The following is a 21,282-nucleotide window of genomic DNA, read 5'->3' on the forward strand; positions in this document are numbered from 1 at the left end:
CTCCCGGTAAATCACACACAACACGCGCGCACACAAAAAAAACAAGTAATTGATTTTTTTTTTTTTAGAATGTATGGTGCAAAATAAAATAAAAATTCTCATGAGAGAATTCAAGTCATTGCGAATTAGTTCTAGTAAATTGCTTTTGTTCCTTCTGGATTTTGATAAAGAACAAACTCATTGTCACTAAGTATGATGTTTTTCTTTTTGCATTCAGCAATCTATATGCGATTACATCAATGGTTAAAAACTTATGAATATTATTCAGTAAAAATAAATAACGTGTTTAGCTTTAGTGAACAAAAAAAGAAAAAAGAAAAAACAATCATATTTGCTTGCCTTTGTGTCATAACAGTCTATCCAACGATTTAGAACTAATTTGACTAATTTTCATTTAACGTATGTTTCACATTTTAAGGCCTAAAAATGGGTATATTTTCTCCACTTTTCTTTTAAAATACACGAAAATCCCACGATCCATTGAATTGATTAATTTGTTGCCCGTTTTGTTTTCCTACGTATTTATTTGGCTTTCCTTTTTCCGTCTCAAACGTCAAACGTGTAAGAAACCCAACCGGCCGAGTCGGTGCCCAGTCGTCCCTCAATATATGCGCACAGAGGTGGTTGCAGCTCACCCCCACTGTGACCCATTGGCCCTCTTCTCCCAAAAAAACCACCTCCTCCGTTTTCACACTCTCTCTCTCTCTCTCTCTCTCTCTGATGATGTAAAACCCTCCTTCTCCATCAAATCCATCCCAAAATCTTCAAATCCTTCAAGTCTCTAATGGCTGCTTCTCGCCTCTCTCTGCTGGCTCTGGTTGCTCTGACCCACATTGCTCTGCTTTCCACTCTCTGCTCCGCCGCCGACCCTTACGTGTTCTACGATTTCAAGGTGTCCTACATCACTGCTTCACCTCTCGGAGTCCCTCAGAGGGTTTGTGCTTTTAAAACCCTTCTATCTTTTTCTGGGTTTTAGTTTGTTCTTGGTGATTGTTCATAGCTAGGTTTAAAGATTCAGTCTTGGTTTTGGATCTTGGTTAAGGTTTTGTGGATCTTTTGTGGGGTTTTGTGCTTTCTGTGAAATCTTGATGAGGGTTTTAGCGACAGTGAAAATCTTGGGGTTTTACCAGAGGGTAATTTTGTTGGGGGGTTTTGGGTCTTTCAAGATGCTTGCTTCAATTTTCATGTGGTCCTGATGTTGAGATTTCACTGTGTTTATACTGTTTAAGACGATTGATATAGTGTTGTTTAGCTTTGGTTAAGTATGTAGTTCTGGGTTGGATTTTGATTGATTTATAATTAGATAACGGTAGTTTCTGGTTTTCATCTTGTTTATCTTGGGATTTTGACTGTAGGTTATTGCGATTAACGGGAAGTTTCCAGGTGATCCTATCAATGCTACTACGAACAACAATGTTGTTGTTAATGTGCATAATGGGCTCGACGAAGACCTCCTTATGACTTGGTAGGCTTCATCTTTGAGTGGTGGTTCTTTGTTAATGTGCATAAGTTCTTTGAATTTTGAATTGATGTTTTATGTAATGAATGTGTGTGACAGGTCTGGAATCCAGATGAGGCGCAATTCATGGCAGGATGGTGTTCTTGGTACGAATTGCCCAATCCCGAAAACGTGGAACTGGACTTATAACTTCCAAGTTAAGGATCAGATTGGGAGCTTCTTCTACTTCCCGTCTCTGAATTTTCAGAGGGCTGCTGGTGGCTTTGGCTCTTTTCATCTCAATAATAGGGAGGTCATTGATATTCCCTTTGCTAAGCCTGATGGGGATATTTTCATCATGATTGGTGACTGGTATACCCGTAACCATACGGTTAGTATCTGATGTTGTTTTGGGATTTTCATGTGAAGAGTAGAGGTGGAAGTGCATGAATGACCCTTTTATGTTCTGTTGTATTACAGGCATTGAGGATGGCTCTTGATGCTGGAAAAGACCTTGGGATGCCAGATGGAGTTCTCATCAATGGGAAGGGGCCTTATCAATACAACAAGACCCTAGTACCTGATGGGATTCAGTACGAAACCATCAATGTTGAACCAGGTATACTTTCGGACATTGAATTTGTACCATCAAGGCTAGTGCCTCAATATCATGTTCTTTTCATTATGATAAATTGTTGACACGCCATTTTACTATTAGGTCTATATGTTCAGCATCATGATATGAAATTTCTAGTTGATTCACCCACATGTTATGTTTTTTGAACTGTGATCAATTTGCTGCTCCTACATGTCTTTAAAAGTAATTGATATATGCAGGGAAAACTTATCGACTCCGTGTGCACAATGTTGGTGTTTCAACTAGTTTGAACTTTAGGATTCAGAATCACAATCTGCTTCTAGCTGAAACAGAGGGGCATTATACAATCCAGCAGAACTATACCAACTTTGATATCCATGTTGGACAGTCGTATTCTTTTCTTGTTACCATGGATCAAAATGCCAGTAGTGATTACTACATTGTGGCAAGTGCAAGGTTTGTGAACGAATCAATTTGGCAGCGGGTTACAGGTGTTGCTGTCTTACACTATTCAAACTCTAAAGGACCAGTCAGTGGTCCTCTTCCTGATGCTCCCAAGGATGCTTTTGACCCACAGTGGTCGATGAACCAGGCACTGACTGTCAGGTTAGTGTTTTTTTTATAAGTTTTTGGTTATTTTATAATTTTTGTAGCATCTCTAGTATTAGTGTAAAGTTAGATGAGTTGTCAGGATATTTAATGATTACAAAATATTTTTCAGTTTGACTGATTATATTCACTTTAGTTATCCATAATAGGGGATACATTGTTAGATGCTAGTTAAGTTCTGAATAGTAAATTTCTTGTAGCATGTCTAGTAGTACTGTGGTGTTGATTTATTACTATTTCATCTCTCTTAAGTTTTTGTTGTTTTTCACTGTTAGGCAAAACGGATCTGCAAGTGGAGCTCGCCCTAATCCTCAGGGATCATTTCACTATGGTCAAATTAACATCACTGATACATATGTGTTAAAAATTGTGCCACCAGTCACGATTGACGGGAAACTGCAAGCAACGATAAATGGCATCTCTTTTGTCAATCCTCAGACACCAATCAGGCTTGCTGATCAGCATAAAATTAAAGGAGCTTATAAGCTTGATTTCCCCAACATGTCACTCAGTAGGCTTCCTCGAAGAGACATGTCTGTTATTAATGCTACGTATAAGGGTTTTATTGAAATTGTTTTCCAGAACAATGACACCACAGTGCAGACTTTTCATTTGGATGGATATTCCTTTTTCGTAGTTGGGTAAGCTCATTTTTCTGTTGTTTGCTTATATCATTTGCTTTTGATTACTATCTGTTTTGAGAAATTGATTTATATTCTGCAGGATGGGTTATGGTAATTGGACAGTAGATAGTAAAAACAACTACAACAAGTGGGATGCAATCTCTCGCTGCACTACACAGGTCTAATTTTTAATTTGAATAACTACTTTCTTACTGTTAAGGTTAACATTGGGATGCTTCTTGTTTGTCTTGTATTAAGTTCTGGTTTACCCCGTGTGTAGGTCTTCCCTGGGGCATGGACTGCAGTGCTTATCTCACTTGACAATCCTGGAGCATGGAATCTTAGATCACAAAACCTTGATAGATGGTATCTGGGACAAGAGACATATTTGAGAATTGTCAATCCTGAGGAGAATGGTGAAACAGAGTTTACTGCGCCCGACAATGTACTGTATTGTGGTGCCTTAGCCAACTTACAGAAGTATGTACGCATAAAATTCATCAACTCATTCTCTCTTTCCCTCTCTTAGTTGACAGAAATCTTACCATCACCTTTTCTTTTGGTACATCCAGGCAACAGAAAACATCGTCTGCATCATCAATTTCCAGTGAAACTTTCAAGCTGTTCTTCTCTCTGCTGATGGCTTTCTTCACATTGGTCTGCACTTTTAGGTGATAAATGATAGCAGTTCTATGCGTCCGAGCAGTAGCAGCTTGCCTTTTCCAACTCTGTTGCTGGTGATTGCAATACATATTGTAGTTTAGGTGTGCCCATTGAGTCATGGGTACTACCATTTTCATTTTTCCATTGGGTGTTTTTAGTGACATTTGCTTCATTTTTTAATTACTTTCAATACCCCATAGTTCATACTAAAGTGTAGTCTAGGTCATTCTCAATCCATCATCATTCTTTGTGCGTCTCAACTCTTGGTTCTGTGTACTGGTGAATGATTAACCCATTTTCAATACCATTTGACATCCTTTAACCCTTCTTACTATGGTTTGATGATTATTATTTCTTAGTTTTGACATTAATCAAATAATGTGAAAATAAAAGTTTGTGGCCAGGACAAGTGTATTAGACCACGCAGATTTATCAATTTTGTTACTGAGTACATATAAATCTTACATGAAGAATTGGCTCTTCTCTGAAGCATAATGGACGTATTTCATTTAGTATCATGGAATCTATGAACCTTACATTTCCAGCCAAACCAAATTATGTATGCGGATATATAGGTGAGGCCAAAGATCAGATGAGTCTAATGAAGAACATGATAGCAGTGGCATAATAGTATCTAGTGTAGTGTTGGTGTGCTATATACTATGATGATATCTTCCTTCTTTCACAAGCAACAATTTGAGGCATATTATGCATCTAATTCTAAGTGCCTCTTTAATCTATGTCTGTCGAATGGTCAGAAAGAAGATGAACTTGTCTCTTTCACTCTGCAAAATCTTATGCCATGCCTAATGAGTGTGTCGCTCTTAAAAGGGACTTCTAACCTTGACTGCGAAGCAAGTAATTTGTCTTTCCTCTAAATAAGAGTAAATGCATGTTGTTCTGATCCTTCACTGCAAACCTTTGTTTGTTTCTGTTGCCAACATAGTTACAAAACTATTCAAAGGCTATCCCTATTCTCTCCTACTCATGCTCAGAGTAGAAACAGGTCTATTCTGCTGTGGTGCTTAGCTACTTGACAGAGATCGATTACCATCCCTCACTGGAACTGCAAAACACCGACCTTGGGAACTCCAGCTGTTTTCGTTTCAATGCTAGTCACCATTGAGCTCGATAACGACTACTACTGGTCGCACTGGTTCTCTTCTTCCACAAGCTTAAAGTTCGGTTCAGTTCAGCTGATATCTCAAGGCAACTAGGTAAGCATATGGGATTGCATCTTCTGTTTAGTTGGAAACAAGAACATTTATATTTTGTTAAAGTGTAATAGACTCTACTTTGATAAGAGTAATCTACTGGCTTTAGATTTGGGTCGCTGTCGGAATGCAAGTAATTCTGGCCTGTGTATATATATGCTTAATGAACATCGATGTTGATTTCATTGTGGCATGGCATGAATCTAAGTCTAAGCATATTCTGTTAGGATTTTGAACCTACCTTTCCTGTGGTGCCAACTATAGGGATGGTATTATATTGAAATACACATGTACTTGCCTTCTACGCTTTGAAAGAACCAGTGTGTATACATTGCCCAAGCTTTACTGCAAAGCATTCATATATATAGTTATCATCATGATTCATGATATATACTACTTTATGTCTTCTTTTCCATTTTTCTGGGTGCTATCTAGACCTGGCTAATCAATGTGTGAGATTTTTTTGTCTGTTTTCATTAAAAAGAAGAAGAATGAGCAAGAAGCTTTCAGAATCTGCATATTATTCTCAGACGAAAAGAAGAAAGAACAATCTGCAGAAAAAATTGAAAACATACCCAAAAAAAAAAAAAAAAAAACATTCTTATTGAAATGAATAAGAGTTAACATACAAACATATATATCTGCAATAGATCGACCGCCTCATCGATAAGGTCCATTTTACAGCATACATAGAGCTGTAAGTAGACCATAGGGCCAGAAAATAATGCCCATTACAATTAACACTTCACTTACATCAAATTCACTTTCAGAGTCCATCCTGCTAACTATATATATACCCATCTTACAAGTGTAACAATGGTATGGTGGACTTAACTTACTACTTGGACAAGAAGTTCATCAGAGTTTAGGTTATATTGTTTTATATTATTAATGTACAGGAACTTTGAGATCATGATCAATAACCTCCACTTTCCCTTATGGACTTAAAATCCTATGATCAGAGAGTATACACTATTCAATGATTTCAAGGTGTCACCACTTCCACATTTCAGCTTGACAACTAAAGGCTGTCAAATTGAGGCATTTCCGGCAGCGCGCATTGTTAATATCTTGCCTGTCCCGGTCGAGTATCATGAATAGCTATTTCCCTTTGAAACATCATCCTGGCTGAGTTGTGAAGCTACAAACTTGTCAAGCACTCGCCAATCGGTCAGTTGATCATCATCTACAGCTTGTAGCTCATTGCTGTTGTTACCATAGACTGCATGAAAGTTTTGGTTAATGTCAATGCTATATGCAGCAGCCGCTGTCATAGAGTTTGAACTCACAGCAGCACTAGATGAAGATTGAAGTAGTAGTTTAGGACTGTCTAGAAGCGGGAGCTGGAAGAAGTGCTCATTCGGAACATGGTGCTGAAATGGCAAGTGATCTAACTCCTTCTTGCAAGGATAGTTAGGAAAGTGGCCATGGTATGCCATCTGATTATTCATGGAGCTGTTGGAGTTGTTGTGGTTTGGTGAATCCAAGTCTGGCATGAAGGAGACATGCTCATCGTACCAACAAGGGGATTCGTGTTCACTCATTCTTCGCATGCTTGGGAGTTTCTTCTTGAAAACCCTACACACAACCCATCCTTCTTCCTGCTTCATCAATGCACAAACAAAACCTCACTATTAATTATCATCTATATATGAGCGCACAGCTACACATCAAATTTGTTCACCAAAATGTCAACAGTGTATTTCAGTTCTTGGATCCATAGTATTGGTGAACAGTTTTGGTTAGCTTAGGGGCATCCAAGTACTTGAGCATTTGAAGTTGAACAATGTAAGAAATTCGTTAGTGTGATTATAGTACTTGCCTGGGGAGCTCCATTTTCATCGGTTTCAAGGCGATATTCATGCATAATCCAATCTGATTTTTGTCCATTTGGGGCTCGACCTTTGTAGAACACCAAGGTCTTCCTCATCCCAATTAAGTCATGCTTTGCATAAATGGCCTTGTCCCTTCCAGTGGCTTTCCAGAACCCAGCTGCAGTGGCTCTATTTGTTCTAGTTCCAGTTGGATACTTCTTGTCTTTATGGCTGAAGAAGTACCAGTCACTTTGCTCGTCAGTTCCTATCCTGCATAATTCTGTACATTCATATTGGACAGTATTAACATTAGTAGCTAGGTACACGGTTGATCAAATATACGAATCGATTCCATTAACACTTTCAATGGATGACACATTTAACTATATATCTACCTTGGAGATCCCATGGCTCAATTTTATAGAGGTCGACATCTTTGATGACATCAAGGTCAATCCTTCTTGCAGTAACCTTCTTCCTAAGGTAGTAATCAACTAGTTCTTCATCAGTCGGATGGAACCGGAAACCAGGGGGAACATGTGAGAATGTGTTCATGTTATCCAGCTTCTTGCTGTTCAGTCCTGAAATTCAATTATCATATGATCACATGCTTAGTTAATGTAACCGATTAGTATAAATGTCAGTCTGGCATACTTGAAACTTAACCACATTTCTTTTTTCTTGAATCTAATAGGAGAAGAACCCTAGCTTTCATATTTTATGCATGTAACGTCAATATTTCAAACAAAAGAACACTGCAGAATCTATATGTGATACTGAAACCATCACATATAGGACTACAGGGGGCAACACCGCAACACATTTTCATTGGTCCTTAACTATATAAATGCGGTACCAGTATTGTCGGTCCTTCCATTGTTCTTCCTCAAAGTCGATATGTCTGCAGTGTAGTATCTTTGAAGACAAGTATGTAATGCATGATATGATAAAGTAAATCTAATTGTACTCGATATATTATCCCAGACTTTAATTTGTCTGGTTTTCCGAAATGAACTATGATCACTGAGATTATAAATTTGATGATTCTAAAAGTTCGTTGAATTATGCCTAAATATCTTATAAAGCAGTTGACCTGTGGGAAATAATCCCGAAATCTCACTTTTTTTGTGCATGAGATGATGAAAAGTGGCGTTTAATCATGAACAATACAGTTTATTAATCAAAGAAAGCTCTTATTGATCACTGCTTCTCTTGGTAGATCCTCAGTTATGCCGAGAAATTACTTTATCAGTTACCAGCATTACAGGACATACATGTTAATCATAATCACTAATAATTACCAGAGGCCACTTGTACTTCTCGGATGGTACTAAATGATCACAATCTATCTAGAAAAACAGATCGATTGAAAAAGTTTGAAACCTAGCCAAAAGATTACAGATATATGATCATTCCGAGAAAATTTTGAGACATCAGATACAAGTCCAGAACACAGTATTTTAGATATATGGTGATCGATCATCACAGTAAACCAAACCTCCTAGTGCCCTAACTAGCTGAATTAACCCTCTAACTCCAAGATTGATCGATCTTATAGAAAGATGAAGAATAGATAGAGACGAATGTATCATTGAGATAAAAAGATGAACAAGAAAGAGCTGACAGATTATAGTCTGTACCTTCTTAAATCCAGCACAGATCTGGGCAGTGTTTCAATCTTCCTCCAAAACAGGAAACTAAATCCTTCCTCTTCTTCAAAGGTGTTGAATGGTATTATGAATCAACCTGTAGCTAGCTTACTCGTTCTTTGTTTATGCTTGTGGCTTCTGATAAACTCTTCACTCCTAATAAGCACAAAGAAAGCAAAATTAAAAACCAGACAAAGCAAAATAAACAAAGACGGCAAAACCAGAAACATGTATGGTGATGCATGAGTACTACCCTCGGGAATTGAACTCGCGCCCGCACTTGGTTTTCTGGTCCCCAAAATAACGCTTTGGCCAAAGGATATTGTGGCGCGAGTTGTCGGGTATCGATCCCGAGGATGAGAGCACAAGAAAGGAAAAAGTTGACGAATGGAAAAATGGAGAAGAGAGTAGGGTTAAATAAGAGAAGCAAAACCCTAAAACGCCACCAAATATCAGGTACTATTAAAAAAACACAAAGCTTCTCATCAATGCCTTAAGCTCTCCTTATCTCTCACTCTCATTATCGGAATAAGCTGGATTGGTGGGAAAGATTTGGGCGGGAGAGAAAGAAATTGTGGCGCAAAATTGGCCGATCAAGAGCAGGAAGCAAAGCCTCTCTCTACTGCCACCTCTACCCGCAACTGATAGAGACCCAAACAAGAAAGAATGAATGAATGTCTTTCTCTTCTGAGCTCTCTATCTCTCTGCGAGTCTGATAGAAGCAACTAACAGAGACTAGTCACCAATCTTAAAAAGCCAATTCAAGCCCCCCTTGAGAGTGTAGAACAAGATCCCTAAAAAAATTAAGCTAGAAAAAAAAAAGATTATATGGGCGGGTACTGTGACGTAATGGAACAGCAACCAGCCAAAAAGCTGGGGTTGCACAGATGAGGCATGGTGGCCCTATCATCAACTTCGTCTCCATTCCTAGTCCCTACCATTTCTTCCGCCCCCTCCATGGCATTCTAAGTCTTCTCTGCAATAAAATGACGATGATGATGTTCCCGGCCTGTAGCTGTGTCAATGTGACCCACGGTTTCATGGTATTTTCCATGACACTCTTGTGGGGCAGCGACACGTGTACACTCTGGACTAGTGATTATTCAGATCAGTCATTGGCAACACTACTGTGCGAAAGAGCTAGCTAGGGTTAATTTATCTCTCATTACATTCTCTTTTCTGGGTCCAAAATGGTTATTAAGTTTGTTCTATTGATCTCAATGACCTTTAGTTTGGTTAATGCATGATCAGTAAGTTTGTTCAGTTCTATAATTACTCTTATAATTAAAGTGGAAATTGAGCTTTGCGATATGCATGGTTTATCAATTGTTTTTGAAGAAAGTCGTGATTTGGTTCGGTGGATATGGTTCTAGCTAGCTCAAAACCATTTTAATCCATCATGTTTTCATATAATTATCATCCAGAATCATACTTCATCAACATCCCAGCAACTTAAAGTGCTGTTCTAGGAGCTTTTAAACACATCCATTTCTATTTAGCATGAGCTTTCATGAATGCTTTCGACAGTACCATGTATTTTGAGTGCAATTGTGGGTGAGGTTAGCACAGTCGTGTTAAACCCAGCACAGAAATTAGTAGATTATTTCAATATACAGTAAAACCTTTAGCTTAGGTTAAATTATTACCACCCCTCCTCTATAATCCTAACCCCCATTTCAATGAGTTCAGCAATCTTGCTCGTGATCAATACGTTTCTACCGTCATCATTCTACGCGGTTTTTATATACGACTGTCAGCTGAGTCAGCCGTTACGGAGCTCAAGCTCCGTTTCAACAGCTCGGCAGTTCTACGTTTCACTTTCCCCGTTCCGTTCTGGACTCGAAAACAACCCTAATGTAAAAAGTATACAAAGTAAAGGGTAATAATGAAAGAGCAACTGCACGGGTGTACACGTGGCGTGTAGCTATTTGTTAAATCTGTGTTCTCCATTCTTTATCAGTGGACCTCCTTGTTAGTTAGCTCTGCACGAGCGGTTAAGGGAGGTTGGGCCCACTAACCGGCGTTCAACCTCCTGATAGAGACAGTCCTCCAAATACTAGCCGCGGCTTAGCAGGCTGAGCCGAGCTAGATCAGGCCGGTGCTGCAGAGAAACCGCGACAACCATCTGTGGTGGAAAGTGGGGCCCAACAGAGGGAATGATGGTCTGGCGGCTTGCTGATCCGGCGTGGGCTAGCCGCTATGATTGAGCTCGCAAGTTGAGGGGAGATGGACCCACCAGATGTCCCGAAGCGGGGTTTGGTAGGTCCCATGAATTGGGCTTTTGGAAGGTTTTGGAAGAGGCCCACACCTGTCACTCTGACTGGGCGGTGTCAGCAGCTGCACCCCTTCGCCAGCCCAAAAAGGCAAAGAAGTATTTTTTAACCACGTGCGTTCTTACGCTGAAAAGTCCCCACAGTGAAACTGTTGAGTGAAACAAAGAAATTAATTCACCGAGATTAATGGGTAAATTTGTGAAGCGATATAAAGTAAAAACCATTGGAACCATTAATGATGCCCAAATGTAACTTATACGATGCAATTGAGTATGAACCTCAAGTTCAATGATTTTTTTTATTTATTTTTTAAAGTTCAATGATATTTTGAGTTTTGTTAACTGCAATAACCTGATAAGGTATCGATCAAACAAAAACGTGAAGATATCGTATAACTTGGTTTGAATAATGAAGTCTAAACGATGATTATGGTACATTATCGAATTACGGAACTTGGATCCTCATACAAATTTTGAAAAAGATCTTTGCAAAGATTTGAATCCATGGAGATGAGCCAAGTGGGAATGGAAGAAGTAGCTAGACGAGCTTGTAGAAGACATGATGAAAGAGGTTGGTCCGTATACTCATGATGACGGATGTGTATCATCATTGTTCCCGTCCCAATGTTTAGATGGACGGTACAAATCCCTTGTTGGTGACGTGGCACAATTTGGGTGGCTGAACTTGACCGCAACCAATGAGGGAAGCGGCTTCGGTAATACTGGTCGGGCCCCACTTAGATGTCGCTGTTTATATCTAATCATGCCTATGCTCTCTTGGACCCCCTCGGATCGGCCACTGATTCGTAGGACCTGTGTTTTGATACACTGTCAATTCCTTTGTATAATTTTACGGATTATCCCTTTCTATTCAAGGAAAAGAAGTATTGAATAATGCTAATGAGATTTGGGAGTGGTTAGACTAGGTGATTTTGTAAGATAAATTGATAGGAACTTATACTAAGAAAGCTGAAAGATATATGGAAAAGAGGGGAAATGGAGGGCTTAAAATGCGTGGAAGAGACGAAGTTAAATTTGACGGCGAATAAATAATAATCAAACAGGGTCACTGTTATCGATGGATAAATACGTAAATGGCTATTAATTCATTCAATCAAACGTTTATTTATATGTTTATGCGGTTAATTGATGTAGAAAATACAACACTCATTGGTGCTACACATAGCGTATAATTTAATATGTGCTTCTTCATTAGGCTATTCCCAGAAAAGGAGAAGGAAAAATATCTATTGACTTAAGAGTATCATGATTGTAAATAATTGTGTTCTATGTTTAGTTGTCACTTGTATAAAATGCAAAAGTCCTTACCTAAAATTAAAATAATTGTATAACAGTATAATATATGATTGAATTTTGGTTTATATGTCACCTCGAAAATTGTAATGCCTATGATAACCATGATCATGTGAATAAGAAATGACAACAAATAAAGCTAGGAGAGTGAAAGCTGAAATGATTAGAACTATATTGAGTCACTATCTAAGATGAATCACCTAATATTTATAAGCACAAAGCAAAATTGCACTTATGCAAATTAGTGAGCTGCTGTTCACCATCGATTGCATGTTCCCAACAACTTACCCCGCAATGTAAGTGAGTTGGGTGTAGTTATAAGATGTTGGGGTGTGGTTAGAAGTCCCTTGATTCTTGTTTGATTGTGGGTTATACATGAAAACCATCTATTTCCGAGTAAAGCCCGATGTTTGTATTAGAGAATTGCAAGAAGGCCCATTGTGATCCAGTGAGAATCCCTGGATTCGTTGTCTGATACATTTCATTCATTTCTAGCCATTTTGCTGGAGGTTGAGGGGCCTTCCGGTTTATGCGCCTGCGGCGGGAGAGTATTCTGTCTTTATTGTGATACTATTGTGAACCTCGGTATGAATACTGACTGAGTAGGTGTGTTACATTAGTAATTCGAAAAAAATGAAGTACAATACATTAATTATCTAGGTTTACAAAAAATTAAAGAACAATACAATTGAACTGCCAAAGAGGCAGATTTACATGCACACGTAACAAACTACAAGTTAATTTGATGTAATTATTCAGAGGCCAGAAGTGAAGGGCACACCAGTTGCGGGCAGCCATGAGCTTCCAGCAATGAGGTTACCAACTGTAAACTTGGAGGCTTCTGATGAACTAGTAATCACACGATAACCACCCCACTTAACCCTGCCACTCGTCCCAGAACCAGGTCCCTTGTTCTTGTACTCTCCATAGTATAAAGTTTTCAGAGCAAAGTTACCATCCCATTCTAACCACCCAGCTGGATCAACCAAACTGTCCAGGTAACTCTGTAAAAAGACCGTACGTGAATACGTCTTCCACGGCCTTCCTAGGAACGTCTTGACCGATTTGATCACCGGTGCAAGGTCTGCGGCGGCCATGATTCGAGAATCGTGGATCGAAATGCCTGTGTTTTGGTTAGGGTCGGTACGGCCTTGGGCAGTGATTGTGTTCTTTTGACCACTCATGGGTTTTCTTGCGTAGATCATGCAATTTTGGAGGACCACCGCGGCGTTACCAAAGATGAAGTCTACGGTGCCGTATATGTAGCATTCTTTGTAGAATTGACGTTGAGAATGGGTGTAGAGGGTGTCTTGGTAGCCTTCGAAGCTACAACGGTAGAAGACTGAGAGATCAGCGCCTGATCGGAGCGCTACGGCTTGATGATTTTGTGGTCCTGCTGTGTTCCGGAATGTTATTCCACGAGCAATGAAGCCATCTCCGGTTACCGCTGCATTACAAAAGTATCATGATCGTGTTAGAAACTTGGTTTATAGGTGTCACACGGCATAAGCCGTAATAATAACCGTTTTTCTTACATTAACCAGACAGTCTTTAGTACACAGCTTGTAAATATCTTATATTAACACGGCTTAATCTGATAGTATTTCAATCTAATTTCGAATGCTGACTTATGCAGCAGCGGAAATATACTTTGTTCAATAAGTGCACAATATTAGTTAGCATCAATGAAAGGATATATGGCACACATAATGTCGAACTTCTAGGGCTTCTAGAGGTGGAAATATTTATTGGTTTTGATTACTTGTACTTGATTTTCGTCTCGTTGACATTTTCATAACGCTAGTGACTTTAAGGAATGGAGAAAGTTTCTTACCAACAGTTGCAGAGTTGAAAGTCGTCGAACCACCGACAACACTCCGGCTACCGGTGATGATAGTAGATCTCAACCCATCTCCGAGCAGATAAATATTCTTCAACTTAATCTCAAGGTTTTCCTTGTAAACCCCACTTTTCACACGTATCACAAACCTCTGACTTCCGCTCCTCTTCGCCGCAGCATCCAAAGCTTCCTTGATGGTTTTGTAGTTACCCGACCCGTCTTGCGCAACCACCACGTTGGCGGCCGGTGTAGACTGAAGTAATCTTCGGACACCGGGCTTAACCCAAGACGGAAAACCCTCCGTATATTGGTTTGTCACTGCTGGAGCACTCGAACCGTTGTTGATAGATAAAGTATTGCTAATGAGCTTGGAGACGTTGTTAGACATGAGCGGTAGCACAAAGTCGGACACTCCAAGCTCAACGAACCCGGCGCGGCATGTTTCGAGGTTAGTTAGGGCAGTACTCAGCCATGTCTGCGAGTCGAACTCGGTGCATTTGGTGTTAGGGTCGACTGTACGGTTGAGGAGAGAGATGGATTCTTCGTAGAGCTTTAGACAATCGGACCATGCCGCCTTTTCTTTTTCGGTTCTGCATTTCTGCCCTAGCCATTTGTTGTGGCTCTGTGTTTTGAGGGCGTTTTCTATTGTGGATTGGATGGAGATTTTCTTGAAGTCGGACATCTTTTTGGGGATGGAGTAGTGTTTTGGGTCATGGGCGAAGTTGGCTTTGCAAGCTGCAGGGTATGGGGTTTTGCTGCACCAGTAATCTAAGCCGGTGGAGAGAACACTGGAAAAGGCTGTGGAGGATAGTAGAGCCAAGGAGAGGCAGAGAACAAAAGAGCTTAGCTTGGTCGCCATTGTTGGATCACTTGGATGAGCAAGGTTGTGAGGGTTTTGTGTTTTTCATTGGGAACTTTGGTGATTATATATATAGGGATTTGGATGTATAGGTAGATAAGGACAGCGGGGATTGGACTTTGGTTAATATGAACATGGAGGATGGAGATGGATCAATAGTAAGATAATAGAAATCAACGCAAAATAACAATAGAGAGATTCTCAATCCTTGTCTTACCGTTGAATATATATATGTGCATGGTACCTTCTAAGTAGCTAGCAAATGATTTCTTACATATAATAGTTATCGTTTCCAGGATACTGTTTTTGAAAGTTCGTTCAACTTTGACAGGCGATTGATGAACATGTCAAGCACTTGAATTTGAATGCGTACATGTTATAGCTAGGCAACCTGGTTGGAATTAATCTGTGTAATATTCCTTTCAAAGTAGAATCAAACCTACACAGAGATTTTGTACCGTCAGAAAAGAAAAGTGGTGATTGAGGATGAGTTTAACGACGCCACAAAGACGTGCTAGAAGTCTATCACTACATTATAAACAATGAGAGGCTCATCTTTCCAAGAAGATATATATAGCGAGTTAAAATATGTTAAATCAAGATTTATATGGTAACTTAATCTTACAGTCAGTCAAGTAAGATAAACATGAAAAAGCAACAGAGCAATATGTATCAACCTGTGTTCTTTTAGTAGGCTCTTCACGTTTAATTCTGAGATGCCCCAATTCCACTTAAGCATCTAAATCCGGATCAATATCAAGTGTTTCTATTGCATTCTATCTCATCGCGTCACAATCTCTCAACCAAGAGCAATATCATGAAGAACCAAGAAGTCTCCCAATCCTATTGTTAGTGTGGTGGGCAGATAAAAGAAATTATTTTTGGAACTTTCTTCAATAACGCATCTGGTTCTATCTTTCTTCCTTCAGATAACCCAGATTGGCCGGAACTAGCTGTTCTGAGAAGAATGTTTGGTTGATAAATAGGTCACCCCACTTCTTGGCATGGTCTTCGACTCGTGTGTAGGGTTTTGATCCATTAATTCGTTCCGGGAAGAATAGCTTCTCATCATATTGCGGTAGGGATTTTAGTCTCGTGCTAAAAACGTTGATTTCATTAGATACCGCTTTATGTACTGAAAAGTGGTTTCTCCGTCTGTGACGGAAATTTAGAAATAGAATTAGGATCTTTTCTTTAGGATACAGAATAGACAAACCATGAATAAATCACCTCCACCGATAATTGATCACAACCATAAACAAACCGTAATATCATCGATCAGACATATTAATTTTTGAAGGTATGAAATCGTCTATCAAAAGTGGAATTGGGCATATAGATTAAAACATTCATATATAGTATTGGTACACGTACCAAATTCAAAATAAACATAATTTGGGTATGTAATCCCGGAGCGGATTATATGCACTAAGATGCATTTGCACCATTAATGTGCAAGTCCTTAAATCGCTGTATACGAATATCCAATGAAGACCAGATACCATAAATTATTTCCTTTCATTTTTATTTTTGATCCGATCAAATTAAGCGCTCATAATATATAAGTGTACCTCTTATTCGACCTCAAGTCCTCACCTCCTGTGTTGGAAACACTTAGAACTATTTTTTTTTGGGTTTCAATTGTGTTAACGTTATTATAATACATGCATGATAATGCGACATGGATGATCAGATCAAAATATTACATATCAAATTAGCTGTTCGGTTCACTTGCACCTTGATGCGTAGAAGAATTTTTGATGTAATCCCACTTAAGAAACTAACCTGATAGAAGCTTCACCTGTTAATTGGATTCCTAAGGAGACCTAGCTATCTCATGCTTTGATTGAAAAGTAAACCAGAAAATAGTTATAAATGATATACTAATTCAAAACAAATTATTAGAGTATGAATTTTATAGTCCTGAAAGGTACAGCTTCTCAAAACACTGGGCTCCTTGATTAATTGAGGATATAATTTTCTGGCCACCCTATAGCTATCTAATTAAGGTGAGCAAATTTTCTCTCCACCAAGTCTCTACTTGTAGGGAATACGATTATTAATTTTCATAGTAGACTTTAAATTATGTTCTTCCACAGCTGGATTTTGGACCTTAATTTTTGTAACTTGCTGACTTTGAATATTCTGATAATTAATTAAAGAAGCATTCTATGAATTAGCTAGTGATCGACGCGTTTCAACGCTACGGACGGTTTCTTATTGTTAATAATTAGCTCGATCAATAATCTCAGAATTCATACGTACACAGAATTGTAATACAAACAGGTGAAAATATATAATTCAAGAGAAACAAATGAATAAATGTTGATTCCTGCGACTATATATCTAGCTATCTGGACAATAATGGTGAACCACCACGTAAACTAGGATTTTCCTCCTGATTGAACATACATGCTTAACGACTTAATATTATTTGTGATCATTTGTCTAACTACCAAAATCATTATATGCAAATCATTCGTGTCCTGGCAAATTCTGGTGCAGGCAGCCAAATCTGCCACAATGTACAAAGGTTGGACAATTTACTAGTGTACAAAAAACAAAACCAAAAGACTAATCCACCATATTGTTTGCTAATTAATCCCACCGCAGAAAGGATAGACATGAATAAAATCAAGAAATACGTATCTGCACATTCGACCAGTACTGTGGAGTATTTCTAGATCAATGTACGTTAATTAAGATCCAATATTTGTTCCAAATTAAACTTAATCATAAAATGGTGACGATTCGATCTTTTTAGAGATAGAATCGACATGAATTGTTTCTTGGTTACATCTTGAACTTGAAGATGACACACTTCCTAATAACTTACGTATACGGTATACTCTCACTATTCAGAGTAATGCAGCTAAAATTGCTTGATGTAATTAAACTAAATCTTGATGTAATTAAACTAAATGAAAAACCGGAGAATTCGAATAATTAGCCAAATATGCACGATAGAACAAATATTTTAGAAAGCCATGCATATGAACATTCTGATAATTAGGGAAAGGTTACAAAATTAATATCCAACAAATTATCCTGATATGATGAACTACTCCAATCCTGTTGCGGAATTCACTGAAAAAATATCTGGTAACTAGCCCAGGAAAATGTTGCTTTCTAAGTTGCTTCTTAATTTTATATATGCCACCGATTTTGCATTTGTGTGAAGACGAAACCATTTTTGGGTGCATAGATCATGTAGTTGACCTCGTCTTGTGGGGTTTGTCCAACTGATACATACATCCAAAGGCGTACCTACACATTGGCTCCGGTGGGTTACAGCCCACCTCAAATTTCGAAAAAAACATATATTTCTAGCTAAATTTTAGTTTAAAATGCTACAAATTAAAAATTAGCCCACCTCAAATTTCTAATTTTAGCCTATATGTTATTAAACTTAGTCCATTTTTTACATAAATTAGTACACGTTAGTTAAAAAACTACATTTCTAGTTAAAGTTTAATTGAAAAGGCTAAAAATTAAAAACTAGCCCAACCTTAAATTTTCAAATTTAGCCCATATGTAATTAAATTTACTCCATATTAATAAAAATAAAAATTCTAGCCCACCCCATTATAAAATCTTGGGTCCGCCATTGCATACATCTAATTAATCAGATTCTCATTATGCATATATGTGCAAGTCATCGTTAATCTATTACTTAATCTATCCTCTTTCGTAATCTATGGCATGGCTTAAGTAAATGCTTTACACACTTATACCCAAAACAATCATTTCTTCAAATCCAAGTATTCGGAGCCATTGTTATTCCACAAACGCAGACTCAAACATTCTGTGTTCTATGATTATTATGTTTTTGGGCAAAGCACAGTAGCAAAGATCTTAAATTAAAGGTTAAAACAATATTGTAAGAGCATTAAAAAAAAATAAAAATTACACGAAGGACATGAAAGAATACACGACCAACAAACGACATGGAAGAATACACAAAGCCCAAACCAGGCAGGCCCAAACTAACATAGCCCAAGCACTATGAAGATTCCAAAGATTACATTCAAAATCACATATATGAAGATGAAAGTGTTTCTTCTTCGGCCAATAAATAGTTTCTTCAACTTTGAGAATGTACTATAAATGTACAAAAATCCAATAACCACCACAAATAATGTTTCTCCCAAATTTATAAATTAATTAAAACACAACCAATGATACTATACATATAGCTAGGCCAGGATATGATCACAGGCCTGACGTGAACGGAACACTGGTGGAGGGCAGCCACGATCGACCGGCGATAAGGTTTCCGACGGTGAATGATGTTGCCACATTTGCACTAGTAATGACATGAAAACCAGGCCACTTGACCCTGTATCTGGTCGACGAGGCAGGACCAAAATTCTTGTACTCCCCATAATACAAAGTGCTTAGAGCAAAGTTGGTCCTTTGCCATTCCAGCCAACCTGCCGGGTTGATCAGGCTGTCAAGGTAACATTTCATGAAGACAACCCGCGAATACTGCATCCACGGCCGGCCTAAGTATGTCTTATAGTATCGAACCACTGGCTTAAGGTCCGGCGCAGCCCGGACTTGAGAGTTATGGATTGAAATAGCCGTGTTTTGAAACGGGTCATTTCGTGCTTGAGCTGTGATGACATTGACTTGTCCCCATAAGGGTTTTCTTACATAGATTAAGCAACTCTGGAAAACAACAGCAGCGTTACCAAATATGAAGTCTATGGTGCCGTAGATGTAACATTCTCTGTAGAATTGTCTCTGAGAGTGGACCATGAGAGTGTCTTGGTAGCCCATGAAGGCGCAACGGTAGAATACTGAAAGATCGGAGCTGGATCGTAGTGCCACCGCTTGTCCTTTTATTGCTCCGGCGGTGTTGCTGAATGTGATGCCGCGCGCAATGAAGCCAGGCCCGTCAATGCCTAAAGTAATATTTTGAACAGAAGAGAAGTCATATTCAAGAAAACTAAACTGTTTAGAGTGATATTTCATTTTGAACAATTGTGATTAGATTAATACTAAGCTTTTCAATGGTATGTGACTTGCCTGTAACGTTACAGTTGCTTAGTCCACACTAGAGTATGATTTCATTAGAACTTCAATGATTTTCAACTAGCTAGTTTTGCTCTAGGGGAAGCTTTAACTTTGAGTTCTAATAATGAGAGAGAGATTACATACCTGCTGTGGCAGAGTTATAAGTAGTGTAACCTCCTTTTACACTTCTGCTACCTGTGATAATCGTATACCTCAAGCTATCACCAACCAGCATGATGTTAGTGTTGGTGTTGGCAACCTCAATGTTCTCCCTATAAACACCTTTCTTCACATGGATGATAAATCTAGTCATTCTTTTTCGCTTTGCGGCCAAATCTAATGCCGCCTGGACGGTCCGAAAGTGCCCTGACCCATCTTTCGCCACCACGAGGTTAGCCTTGATCGAAGTAGCTGCCAATAGCCTCCTGTCGTGGTTGGAAAGCCAACTGGGATAAGACTCATCATCATGCCCTAGAGAAGTTGTTCGATTTTCTTTCTCCAGAAGTTGTGAACCAATTGCCAAACCGTTGCTAATAAGCTCGGACACATTGTTGTTGGACATGTAAATAGGGTTTATGAAGTCGGACACGTTCAGTTCCTTGGATCCGTCTCTGCAAGTGTGAATGTTAGTGAGGGCGGCGCTGAGCCAAGTCTGTGCGTCAAAATTGGTGCAGTTCTTTTTGTGCTTGGTGTCTAGGCCTTGCAGGGTGCGGTTGAGCTGGTGGACGGTGTTGTCGAAAAGCTTCAAGCAGTCGCTCCACGCAGCCTTTTGCGGCTTGCTTTCGCAGTTCGTCTCGAACTGCGAGGCGTATGATTTAGCACTGAGGGCTCTCTCGAGGGCAACCTGAACCATCTGCATCCGGAAATCGGTGGTGTGCTTTGGGGTGAGGCGGTGGGGGTAATGAGACAACCAGTATTTGCATGGCACCGGGTGAGGGGTTTTGTTGCACCATGTTTGAATGGGATTTGGGCGACGGTGGTGGCTTCTTGATAGGGCTGTCTGAAAGAGCAAGGATGAGAAAATGAGTAATGAGAGTAGGAAAGTGAGTTTCTTGGCCATAATTTGATGATCAAGGAAATGAGTATGAATATGAATGTGTGGAGGGTGTTGAGGTTTTTGATGGGTCTTATCTCTCAAGGGGGTTTGAGATTGCTAGTTTTATGTAGGAGTATCATGAATTAAAAAGAGGAAGAAGCAGGCTGGTGCTTGTAATTGACGTACATATAGAAGATGACAATTAGATTATGTAACTATTGTGAAATTGAATACAGAGTAAGATTGCAACACAAGATATACCATGTTGGCTTTACGTAAAATTGTGTAGAAAAATAAATAAATATACTTAACGTAATTGTATCATACATGATGC

At 39.0% G+C, this 21,282-nt stretch overlaps 3 protein-coding genes across 3 annotated transcripts in view; 2 read left to right on the forward strand and 1 right to left on the reverse strand.

Annotated features, from left to right (window-relative positions):
- LOC101310948 (putative disease resistance protein At3g14460-like) overlaps positions 1-21,282 on the forward strand; it is a 192,395-nt gene that overhangs the window by 116,289 nt on the left and 54,824 nt on the right. The gene's annotated exons all lie outside the window — the stretch shown is intronic.
- LOC101302498 (monocopper oxidase-like protein SKS1-like) lies at positions 696-4,261 on the forward strand. Its single transcript, XM_004307756.1, has 9 exons — positions 696-934; positions 1,356-1,465; positions 1,559-1,829; positions 1,919-2,057; positions 2,276-2,642; positions 2,921-3,286; positions 3,369-3,447; positions 3,549-3,748; positions 3,841-4,261. The coding sequence occupies exons 1-9, from the start codon at positions 785-787 to the stop codon at positions 3,941-3,943; spliced, it is 1,785 nt and encodes a 594-aa protein (XP_004307804.1). The 5' UTR covers positions 696-784; the 3' UTR covers positions 3,944-4,261.
- LOC101306089 (pectinesterase 2-like) lies at positions 12,830-14,752 on the reverse strand. The gene is made up of 2 exons (XM_004307769.1): positions 14,029-14,752; positions 12,830-13,641 (listed from the first exon to the last, which is right to left on the reverse strand). Exons 1-2 carry the CDS (start codon positions 14,714-14,716, stop codon positions 12,950-12,952), a joined length of 1,380 nt encoding a protein of 459 aa, XP_004307817.1. The 5' UTR covers positions 14,717-14,752; the 3' UTR covers positions 12,830-12,949.

The sequence above is a fragment of the Fragaria vesca genome, linkage group LG7 (genome assembly GCF_000184155.1).
Source record: "Fragaria vesca subsp. vesca linkage group LG7, FraVesHawaii_1.0, whole genome shotgun sequence".
Classification (NCBI taxonomy): Eukaryota; Viridiplantae; Streptophyta; class Magnoliopsida; order Rosales; family Rosaceae; genus Fragaria; species Fragaria vesca.